This window comes from Ahaetulla prasina, chromosome 1 (assembly GCF_028640845.1).
Source record: "Ahaetulla prasina isolate Xishuangbanna chromosome 1, ASM2864084v1, whole genome shotgun sequence".
Taxonomy (NCBI): Eukaryota; Metazoa; Chordata; class Lepidosauria; order Squamata; family Colubridae; genus Ahaetulla; species Ahaetulla prasina.
The window spans coordinates 347,021,560-347,034,270 of NC_080539.1; the positions used below are offsets into that span (position 1 = coordinate 347,021,560).

A 12,711-nucleotide genomic window follows, 5' to 3' on the forward strand; every position below is an offset into this window, starting at 1 on the left:
CTACTAGTTACAACTTTATTTGTTTCAAGATATTTGCAGATCTGTTTTTTGATTATCTTTTCCAGGATCCTCCCAGGTATTGATGTTAGACTGATTGGTCTGTAGTTTCCTGGATCTGTTTCCCACCCCCCCACTTTCTTAAAGACGGGATCCACATCAGCCCTTTTCCAATCCTCAGGTGCTTACCCAGTACTCCAGGATTTTTGAAAGATATGGTACAATGGTTCTGAGATAACATCTGCCAGCTCCTTCAGACCTCTGGGGTGTAATCTGTCAGCTTCCGGTGATTCATATTTGTCAAGGTCAAATAAGATCATGCCAACATTCAATGGGAAAATGCTAAAAATCAGTGGTACATTGCCTGTATTTTTAAAAAGAAATCAGAAATAAAACTCTCTTTTTACTTTTAAACATTTTCCTAAACCCTGAAAGAAATAGAAAAGGCAGTGGGCACTGGTCTTCTCTAATATGCTTTGAAACTTTTATTTATTTTATCATTTATTTATTTATTTATTAAAAACAATTGTATGGGGAAGTAACAACTCCCTTAACTGCAAAAAGAAAAGAAAAAAGCCCACCTCTAATCTAAGATTTTGATTGCCTGAACTAAAACCACTTGAATGTCACCACTTGAGTCCATGCTAACAAGATGCCTTTATTAATTATCCAGCTTTTCTAAAAACACTTTTGGAAGTTATGGGCACAGTACAGTAATCACACCTCCTTGTTCAGTTTTGTATGATTGAAATGTGCAAATGAGCAGCTCTGGGTGGCCTAACAGCTTTTGAATTATATTTTTTTGTTCTGATTTTGTGTGCATTGCTTCTGAGCTCAGGGTTGATTTTCATATACCTTGAAAATGAAAGGCTTTTGATGTAACTCTTACTATTTGCATTGATGGGTTCATTATTTTCAGAAACTTTTCTATACTACAGCCTTGCAATTCCCAGAGAACATGACTGATGCCTGAAAATTTGAGGAGATGCACTAATTGGGGAATGTTACTGCAGTACAATGAATAATTATTTCCTTAGCAAAGCAAGAACTATGCTGGGACTCAAACATGCTGTAAGAGACTTCAGCGTCACTGCATCTATTATATTACCATCAGTAGAACTTGTCAAAATCCTAAGAAATGGCTATTTGTAAAACAAAGAGGGAGATATTCATAAAACAAGAATTCCAGACAATCTCTATATCTCAGTGATGATTTTTTTGTAAAAAAGGTGTCCCATTAAGCTAATATCTTTTTGGAATTCCACAATAAGAACATGATAATGCAAAGTCAAACTATCCACAAGAGTCATTGTCTACAATGACTGTTTTCCATGCAGAATAAATCATGGTTTATTTTGAACAATCTTATTCCAAATGACTAATTGCAGTCAAAGTAGGCTAAAACTGGTTTCGTCACTGCATCCAATCAGTAGTCAAGACTACTGCATGATGAGATAGTAACTTCTCTAAATTGCTGAACACGTCCAGCTTATTCTAGCATTCCCTTTGATCTTGGAAAGCAGCATTCTCATCTACACATTGGGTGGCTAATATAGACGTTGTTGCTGTATCACTGCAGAGAAATAATGTGAGTCATGAGTTTTATGCTGGCAAAGATATATATTTCAGTGTTTCCCCATCTAGCATTTTAACTTCTGCACTGTACAGAATGAATAGGTAAATTTGTCCTTCGTCCAGTCTGTGTCATTTTCGAGTATAATCATAAATTCAATTTGCCCTTTTTTCCTTTAATCTACATTTTTAAAAAAAAATCAAATTTATAAAATTGTATTTGCAAATAGTGGAATATTAGAATAACCATACAATTGCCCATGCTATTTTTTAAAAAAATATTTGTTCTATCTATCAAAAGGGTCACTGCATTAATACCAAGAGCACTTTTCTTAATTTTTTTATTGTCTGTCAGTAATCAGAGAAAAATTGTATGAATATTGAATACCTCTGAATGAGTCATGCGTGTCCTCTTTTATTCATTAGGGCTACTTTTCTCAATAGAGTGGCTTTTCAGGACTAGATGATGACATGGCTCTTAGTAGGGCATTAAATCAAAATATTAAGAATTTCTGTTATGTGTTGAAGTACCTTTACTTTTCTAAATATTTTATCATTAAATTCATGTAAGCAAAATTGTCATAAGTTCATTATTGAGTAGATCTTTCAGAGTCTGCATTTTTAATAATGTCATGGTCAACATCTCTTACTGAGATACTGATTCCGTAGTTGAGATCCCTGCTGGCTTAATACAATATAAATTAGCAAATGCATTGCACTTATTATGTGCCCTTCCTGGGCCTATTGCAGCTGCTTAGACTTTTGTATTCTCATAATGAGGTGGCTCCATGTGACAAATGGGGGTGGGGGGTGGGGAGGAGAAGTTTTGAAAAGCACTTCACTCATTTCAATTATTCATTACGGCTTAGATTTACTGCTCAGAAATTACAAGTGTCAAAGTTACCTGTATCATGTATTTGCCAGTATACACTCAGCTAGAGCAATTGAAAGACCAAGGTGCTCAGTCCAGCCCAAAGATTCTTTGTCTATCCCAGGGGTCTCCAACCTTGGTCCTTTTAAGATTTGTGGACTTCAACTCCCAGAGTTCCTCAACCAGCTTTGCTGGCTGAGGGACTCTGGGAGTTGAAGTCCACAAGTCTTAAAGGGACCAAGGCTGGAGACCCCTGGTCTATCCCACCCAGCATGGATCTGAATGTCCAATACTTCTCCATTAGCACCAAAGACATTTCCTTCTGAGGAATTAGAATCAGGCCTGTCAAACTGGCGGCCCATGGACCATCACGCACAGGCCACACCCATCCCGGCTCTGCAAAGGCAAAAACTGTCACATGGGTTGCCCCCGGTTCAGACCAGTTCTATAGAACCGGTAGTAAAACCGGCAGGAGGCTCTGCCCATTGACCCGAACGTCATCAAAAGTGATCTGTGCATGCGCAAAAGAGCACGCATGCACACGAGCAGAGCAAGCGCGTGTGCACGGACACGATGCAAACTGGTAGTAAAGATAAGTAGAACCCACCCCTGGTCACGATATGTCATGTGACGCGATCAAGTTTGACACTGTGAATTAGATGCAAACTAAATAATGTCCACTAAAATAACCAAAGAAAATCTGAGGCAACTTGCTCCCCAGGTATACATGAGTAGTTGAATACTATGCATGAGAAACCAATGGAACTTGCTGCCAGGGTGGCTCTTTTGTATTCTCACTTTTTGAATGTGGGTGTTAAATAACAAACCACAGAATCATCAGAAATCTTCCCAGAATATGCTAAATCACCATTAACAAATGATAATTTTAAACCCAAACCACACAGCCAAATTATGTCTTAGCAGTTTGTGTGAAATAGGTCCTGCAAACTATAATGTGACCTGTTTTGGCTTAACATATTGCATGTATTAAATTATTATGATTTGGTAATGACCACAATCTTAGATTGATCCTATTGTATAAACACAGCCATAAAAATATAAACTTAATTAATTTTACTTTGATGCTGCAAATGATTCTGGGTAGTTCACAATAGAATGTTGACACTTCCAAAAACAAAAACAAAAACAAAAACAAAACAAAAAACAAAACAAAACAAACAAACAAACCACCACCCAAAACCAAATAAAAAATAAGAACAAGATAAACCGATCAACTGAATACAAGGAATTTTAGCATTCTTGTCTTACAACATTGGGACAATTCTTAGTAGGTTATGCTAAAATAATACTTCTAATTGCATATCCAGTACTGTATGTCAAAATCTGTTCAGCAAACCAGGGGTAAGTAAATAAGTGAGCCCTGCTATATCAAGACCTAAATCTCACTGATCTCACTGCATCCCACACTAACAACTTTCAGATCCAGCCCATCTGGTTTCCCAGGACACCATTTAAATCTCCACTGCCATCTCTAGAATAATTGCAACACTAAAAAAAAAAAACCCTTGCCAGCTGTCTAACTCCCACAGTTGCTTTATCCACCCTTCTCTTCTTACTGTAGCAAAATTCATTTTCAACTATTACAGGCTGGGGATGTTGATGTTGATGATGATGGATAAAAGAATCTGGGAATTCAGCAGTCAACCCCAATCTGCTCTAAGAACAGAGTTATTAAATTGCCCCATTCCTTTCATCCTTTACGATATGTAAATCTCCACCGATTAGCAGGCCCCTCCAGGACAAGACAAATAATGAGCCAGTTGTGAGGAACATAGGGATGCTCCATTTCCACATCTAAGAATGTGGCCACTACAGTCTCCTTCCCCTTTCCTTTATCAATCCTTCATCTAACCTCCCTTCCCATCTCCTGAGTTCTGCTAGTCACAGAAGAGAGGAGGGAGAGGTGGGAAGAGAACACGCCCAGATCAAGAGTGCCATACAGTATTCTGTACTGTTTGTCAGTATCACAATCAGAGGTGGTATTCAGCAGGTTCTGACCAGTTCTGGAGAACCGGTAGCGGAAATTTTGAGTACTTCAGAGAACCAGTAAATGCCACCTCTGACTGGCCCCGCCCCAGTGATGAAATCTGAATCGGTTTACTACTGGTTTGCTGGCTCCGCATGCGCGCCGTGCACCAAACATGCACTGTGCGAATGGATGCGCAGTGCGCACCACGCACCAAATGCGAGGGGGCCCAGGGATTTTTGCTACCGGTTCTCCGAACTACCTGCCGCCATTGCTACTGGATAGGCCGATTCAGTCTGAACTGGGAGCATTTCACCCCTGCCCCGACCCCATCTATTCTCTGCCTCCCAAGTCCCAGCTGATCGGGAGGAAATGGGGATTTTGCAGTAACTTTCCCCTGGAGTGGGGAGGAATGGGGATTTTGCAGTAACTTTCCCCTGGAGTGGGGAGGAATGGGGATTTTGCAGTAACTTTCCCCTGGAGTGCGGTGGGGATGGAGATTTTATAGTATCCTTCCCCTGCCACGCCCATCAAGCCATGCCACACCCATCAAGCCACGCCATGCCCACCAAGCTCATAGAACCAGTAGTAAAAAAAATTGAATCCCACCACTGATCACAATGCTCTTGAAAGAGGAGAATGTGGTATTCAGGGATCAATGGATTCCTTCTCAGCCAGTTTCGGATGGCTAGTAGGCAGGATTACAGAACTGATACTCCAGCAATACAGATTCCCAACTTTTGAATTAAAGGCATAAGTACAAAATCTGTGTGAGGCTAGGATCTCATGCATGTATGAATCAATTCTCTATATGGGCAATTTTGTTCCCTTCGTTCCTTAAAAGTAGCTGCCTAGAGTTATAATACTGCTAGATATTATGAAATAACTGTGGGAAGTATCCTATTTATTAATTCTAGCTGAGTTAGATAAATTTCAGGCTATGTGAAAGAAATTCTTAGATTGAGTCAGTAAACCTAAGACTTATTACTTTGGGAAGAGACATTTACACAGAGAGTCTGTGATGTGTCTTTATGAATATGGGTGTATGTGTCGTATATAATACTAAGGTATATTATATGTTGGCAATGAACATTACAAAGTAGAATAGATTCAATATATGTCAATATGGTATCTGAAGTAACCAGACTGATGTGATGCATGTATGATGCATAAATGCATTTTCTCCCATGTTACTTTACATGCCAGGCCACAAATAGATTCCAACTATACAGTACACAACAACAGCATGACATTTTGAAATTTCTTAATCTGCCAGTTTTTTTTTTTTTCATGCCAAAATAAGATTTGATAGAAATTGTTGTTTTGGTCTTGCTTTTAGAAATCAAGCTGTTCAAAACCTGGTCCCCAACATTCGTTCATTCAATATTAATCAACTATCACTTGCTTTTTGTATGATTTTCATATTTACCTCACTCAAAGGCATGCTCATAAAGTGCATAAACTGTAATAAAGATAGATTTCATATTGTGGCAATCATAATTGTGTTAGAGCCTTTCTCTGGTTCAGGTGAAAGATTTCAATATAGTGCTTCTGATATATTATGCTAACCTGAAGATATGCTACCATTCATCATAGCTACATTCACTCAGTTCCTTTCTCCACTTCCCAATAGCCTGAAAATAAATGAGAAGTAGCTCAGAATAAAAAAATGCACATTTGACAGTAAAATTAAGGTTTTTGGGGGGTCATGTTAAGGATGGAAAGCATTCAAAAGCAGAATAACAATGAAGGCAGAGCAGAAATTGCAACCCAATCATGATAGAGCAATATTTCTCAAACTTGCCAATTTTAAGATGTAGGGACTTCAACTCCCAGAATTCCCTATCCAGCCATGCCAAGTTGAGAAGCACTGTGGTAGAGACACAAAAAGCTTCTGCAAAGGAAATATTTTTTAAGGTTTGGACAGACCAACTTTGTTGTAAGGCAACTCCAGAAATAAGATAGCACTGCTAGGAAGGCTTGTTAGTATGTTTTAGTATTACACACTGAAAGAAGGACAATAAAGCCTCTAGCAGAAAAAAGAAGTCTACAACAAAAATAATTAAAATATTATTTAAAGATACCCAGGACTGATTATTTGAAGGATCCCTCAACTCACATGAGCCTTTCCAAACATTGGAACTATGTCATTTTCAGTGTTTTTTAATCTCAGCAATTTTTATGACATATGGAATTCCCAGAATTCCCCAGTCAGCTATACCAAGTTTGAGATGCATTGTGGTAAGACACAAAAGCTGGCTGGGGGATTCTGGGTGTCCAAGTCCACACATCTTAAACTTGCTGAAGTAGAAAAACACGATATTAAGTTGTTTCACTGCAAAATCCAGAAAATGAACCTGTTTCTGGGATTGATCTAAGATCAAGGTAGATTCCTACTCTCAGCCCAACAGGAAGCAACCTACACCCATTTTTGTTCATCCACACATCTGAACTAGTATTTTCTGACTTGTGCCAACGCAAATAGTGGTGTCCAATTTTGCTTGTTGCAGTTCTTTTCACTATTGACTAAGGCCTGTGTTCCAACCGGGTACTCTGCACTCTGGCAGGAACACACTCTCCTGTCTGGTTGTTGGTCACTATCTTTCATGACCATTTGTTTTGCAAGTTTAGCAGTAGAAGGGAGAAAAACTAGACTTTAAAAATAAGACCCCAGCAAAATCATTCCATTTCTTTTTTGTTTTAAAACCGTGTGCAACTGACAAGAATTTTACCTAACTGACTGGGAAAATTACAAAACTGATTGATTGATGGACTGATTGGACTGGGAGAAGTAGGAAAGTAGGTAATCCATCAGCAAGAGCCAGAGGAAACCTGTTCCGCAGAAACATCAGATTATCACAATGGCCAAAGCAGAGGAAGAGACAGAAACCCCAAAAAAGAGGGTTTCTTAAGCTGACTTCATTTCCAGATGGTTTAAGCACAAAAGTCAAGTTTCTTAAAGTGGCAGTGCAGAAAAGCATCAAGAAAGCATACATGTCACTTATTCAACAGTCTTTAATTGTATTCACATATTGTATTAAACAAAAAATTGCTTAATATTACATGTTCTCACAAGTGGGTACAAATAATGAGCTGGTTATGCTTAGTGGGTTACAGTTGTAGCCCCTGGCTTTTTCTTCCAGGAAGAAATGGGAGAACAAACCTATTATTTTTGGCTTTTTAATGATACTTAAAACGGATGTGGAGGCTCAGTGGCTAAGATGCTGAGCTTGCTGATCAAAAGGTCGGCAGTTCAGCGGTTCGAATCCCTAGCATCACATAATGAAATGAGCTGACGTTACTTGTCCCAGCTTCTGCCAACCTAGCAGCTCAAAACCACGTAAAAAATGCAAGTAGAAAAATAGAGACCACTTTTGGTGGGAAGGTAACAGTGTTCCGTGCACCTTTGGTGTTTAGACATGCCGGCCACATGATCACGGAGTCGTCTTTGGACAGCGCTGGCTCTTTGGCTTTGAAACAGAGATGAGCACCTCCCCTAGAGTCGGGAATGACTAGCACATTTGTGCGAGGGAAATTTTTAGCTTTACCTTACTTAATGACTGCTTCTGGGAGGGTAAAATTCAGAGCCCCATGTTCATATGTCAACCTTGGCTAATTAAGTTAGAAATGGCTCATTAGATTTACTTACTTACAGTGCAAGCCAATTAATACTAGAAGTATGATTGCATGCTAGAACTATCAGGTACAGGCGCTTTGTTACTATGGTTTTAAATTTAAGTTTTGGTGATGAGTTTAGATTTGCATTGATACTGTACATAGACCTCTTATTATAATTCTTGGTATTTTAAGCAAGCCAGACTAATTTCTGTTGCGCCCACAAGTTTTGATATATAAATAAGCAGAGGTAAAGTTGACAAATTTGGTCCCCTTTTTAATGATGGATAATTGACCATTCTATCTCCAAACCAGATACGATGTGAATCCTAGATATGATGTGTTGTGATGGTAGCTTAAGAATCTAGACTACATTCACTCGTTTTACTCACTCTAGAAGCGGTAAAACGGGTTAATGAAAATATACTGCATGATGTCATTATCTGTGGTTTGCTGGTTTTATATATTTTCATGGATTATGCTTAAAAAAAAGGAAAAAGTAACAGGTGTATAATTTAATGATAAAAACAAAGTCACGCTTTAGGACAAATTGATTAGTATGGTTCGAGATCTGATGTTGAATTTGCTCTGTATTTGCTACCCTGCCATTCAGTCTTGTGTTCTGTAAATATAATAGAGAGGAAAAACAGACACAGATAAGCAGGAGAGCAATAGTGAAATCGGCAGCCTTGACAAATAAATACAGCAGAAACACTCCATCTTTAAAATTATTTCTCCCCCCCCCTTAAAAAAAGAGTCTGGTAGAATCCCAAATTTTCCAACAAACCAATCAATAAAAAAAAAACCAATTTCATGCCTATTGATAAAAACTGTTGGTCAGAAAAGGCGCTTCCCAAACCCTGATTCTGTTGCAACCCTCGATTAACGCAACTCTCTTTCTCCTAAATTTATCAAGAAATCTCTGGGAGAAAAACAGTCCCTGTTGAATAAACACGGAGGAAGCCACACCCATCTTCCCACTGCACTTCTCCCTGCTGCCCTCCCCCCATCCACACCCCATTTGTTTTTGTTCTTCTGCCGTCTGCATTAGTTCGATCTTTTGACAGCTCAACAGCCTTCAATCAGCACTATTATTATTGTTGTTGTTGTCGTTATTGGTTTGCAAAGCAGCTGCTGCATCCCCCCCCCGCCCTTTTGACAAAAGCGACGGGTCCCCAGAGCAATCGCAGCATCCTTTTGCTGATTTGCTGCAGTGGAGACCGCAGCGCTTACAATATGCCCTCCCCCACCCTCGCCTGCTCTGCTTAACAGCATCTCTCGGTAGCCAGTATAAGGGGGTGAAAAGCAGCAGCTTGAGAGACCCGGTCACCCTTTCTATGTTTTGGAATGCTGGAGTGAAGTGGGGAAAAAGGACAGTACGCAAGCAGAAGATTCAGAGCCGGCCGTTCTCTCTTTTCCGCTTGCAAGATGCAAGCCAGTGCCGATTCTACGAAGATGGACTGTCTCTGGAGCAACTGGAGAGGCCAGGGTAGTTTTTTCCTACTCTTTAATTCTGCATGCATAGAAATATTTGCAAAAGGGATGGCAGAAACACCTCAGAAGGGCTGTATAGTTGTGGTATCATCATCATATCATCATCATCATCATTTTTATAACATTTCTGGAGTCTGTTCTTTTTCTGCACATTTTTATTCGGACTGGGTTTTTTTTTTTTTCATTTAAAGCCTAAAAAAAAAAGGGGGAGAAAACTCTAACCAATAATGTTCTTTGCATCCTTTTGCTTTTTTTCTCCCATACACCTTTTTTTCTTAAACAAATGCTACATTGCTTCTGTCTCTGAGTCAGCCAGCCAGCCTATTACTGTTCTCTAAGTACTCCCATCGGCAATTTAGGGGATCACCCATCTGAGTGGCTGGGAGGCAGCCATGGAGACTGGGGTTTTGTTTCTGGTGTCCGCTGTACTGTAGTTTTGTCAGTTCTGGAGTCAGCTTCAATGTGTTGCGTTGGGGGGCAGTGAGACACACCCATTCTAAAATCCCTGCTTGTCCTTCTCCAAAGACCTTTGTAACAGTGTGAGAACTCCACTTGATGCTGAAGCTCACAGGTCTAGCTGTCTTACTTTTTTTTAAAATTTTATTCTGTACCTTTGACTTCATTATTGCCAGTCATTTAGGCTATTGCAGATGTGAGGGGGGGAAAACAACATAATGAAAACATATTGTGATAATTTACAGGGGGAAAACCAGACACAAACAATAATACCTTTCCCTTTTTTTCATACAAGATTTATTTTGAACACTTCCCATTGGGTGTGGCTGGCTACCTTCTCTTTGCCTAATACAGCTTTTCAGCCATTTTTATGCAGACTTCATTGCTACTGATAACCTCCCTTTGTTTTGGTAATAGAAAAATGCTGTGTGATCTGCTCAGTAATCCTATATGCAGTCTGCCAATGTTTTTAGATCTCACTTTATTTTATGATATTGTATTATTTGGAAAGGTCCTTCTTGTCATTTAACATATAGTTCTAATAGCTACTGTTTGTAATGTCTTCCTATTACCAGAATAAGATTTATATTTGGGTTACATGGGATAAATAAGGGCCTCTGTGTATATGTTGACTAAAAATATCATAATGACAGAGAGAGCAGGGGAAAGATATCACATTATTGACTAGAATTATTATTCTCCCATGTATGGTTAAATTGGGTTGTTCTTAGTATAAATCTAAAAAAATTTTCAGTCTAGGATGTCGCACTTCTGGTTTTTAAAAAGTACATTTATTAACTAATATGTCTCAAGCCAAAAGAAGCATGCCCAGAAAATGCTTCATTACTGAATATAAATTAATGCAATCTATTTATAAAGGAATTTATATTTAATATTTCTTTATAATATGGGAGTATATTTGAAAAAATATGAATGCACGTGATGTTACATACTGTATGACTATAACTTGTTGCTGGCAATCCTTATGATTTATATTGATATATTGATCATCAATTGTGTTGTAAATGTTGTACCTTGATGAACGTATCTTTTCTTTTATGTACACTGAGAGCATATGCACCAAGACAAATTCCTTGTGTGTCCAATCACACTTGGCCAATAAAATTCTATTCTATTCTATTCTATTCTATTCTAATACTTTCCCTTTACATATAAGATACTCTTCACTAACATTAGATTGTCCATAGGGAAACACATAGTTATTAAATAAACTGTTGAATTACAGTAACCTTGACTTCTAGTGTAATACTATGTTTATCTATTCAGAAGTAACCCTTGTTGAGTTTCTACAGGAATTTATGTAGCGCTAGCTCTTTTAAATCAAATTTTGGGCAATCTGCTGTTGTGAATATAATGCCATTTATTTGCAATAGCTAATACTGCTCAAAATAGACTGGATTGCTACAGATTATTCTCTGACTGAAATTAATGAAGTTGGAATAAACTTTTAATACCTTTTGTTGAACAAACAAATGTAACAGAAACAGCTGTTTGGGTTTTCAAATAGAGCTATAATTTTCTAAAATACCTAGTGAATACCTAGTGAATACCTGGTGATAAATACTAAGCAAAATATTTTAAAACTCAGAGTGAACGAAAAATCTATATTTGTTTAGATTTACCTTATCAATATTTTTACTGTCTTTTTAAATATAAATATAAAATATTGGTGGAAAAATCACATACAAGAATAGATTACAATACAGGATTAAGAGAAATTGGAATTGTGTCTAAAGAGATGACTAAACAAATGGATGGAGCAAAGAATATAACAAAAGACAAACACGTGAAGCACAGCAAGATTTCAGGATATGTTTTCATCCAAACTGCTAATCTGTTGAGATTTTAGTCTTATACCTGAAAGGATTGAAATAGATACAATAGCATAATGGTAGAAATTCAGGTTACATTGAAGTTTGATGGACAGTTTGAGGCCATCAAAAACCATCATCCTAAAATATTTGATTTAGGATATTCAAGAGTTGAATTTGAATGAAAACATCTTCTTTTGTCAGATATCTATATTGTGTTTTAAACTATAAGCAAGTTTTAGAATTTTAAGGATCTATAGAAACAAAATGGAGAAGAGATATTTATCTGCAATCAATGAGGACATACTCTATCGCTACACGCACAAATGAAGTATCTTCAGGCTATTTATGGGACCAGTAAATGTTATAACACACATCTCTACTGCTTTTCTTCTACCTTTATTATATTGAATGGCTTGGGACAATGAGGATATAATCAGAATCAGAAAATACCCAAACAGTACAAAGTTTAGCAAGGCTAGATTAAGTAATTGTTAATGGTACATGGTATTGAAAACAACCGATCTTGTAGTTAGCAGATTTAAAGACTTCATTTGTAATTCTCCAAATAATTTCAAAGTGTTCCAAAGAAATGAGAAATTTAAAATTTCTCTACTTTTTAAAAAAAGTTCCGTCCGCCCCGGTCAGGTATCATTAATATATAATGAAGCCAAAATTCAGTAGATAAAAACCTTAATTCTCAGTCTACAATCACAGCTATTAAAATTGTTTTTCTGTAATTAATCTTCCATTGACTAACCAATTCAAATTTAAACGATTAAAGCTCATTTATTGATATTTCCAAATGTCTAGCTTTCAGTGTATTCTGTGTTCTATTTTTATATCAAATTCACATAGTACTGGTTTCCATTTCAGCAGCATTTTAT

General features: G+C 37.6%; 1 protein-coding gene across 5 annotated transcripts in view; it reads left to right on the forward strand.

The window, feature by feature from the left end:
• RTN1 (reticulon 1) overlaps positions 1-12,711 on the forward strand; it is a 141,790-nt gene that overhangs the window by 112,147 nt on the left and 16,932 nt on the right. The window contains exon 1 of one of the 5 annotated variants that reach the window (XM_058162950.1): positions 9,264-9,531. The exons of the other annotated variants lie outside the window; for them this stretch is intronic. Within the exon in view, the coding sequence (XP_058018933.1) occupies positions 9,471-9,531 (61 nt within the window). The 5' untranslated portion in view covers positions 9,264-9,470. Of the gene's footprint in view, positions 1-9,263; positions 9,532-12,711 lie in introns of those variants that run through there. 5 annotated transcript variants of the gene reach the window in all.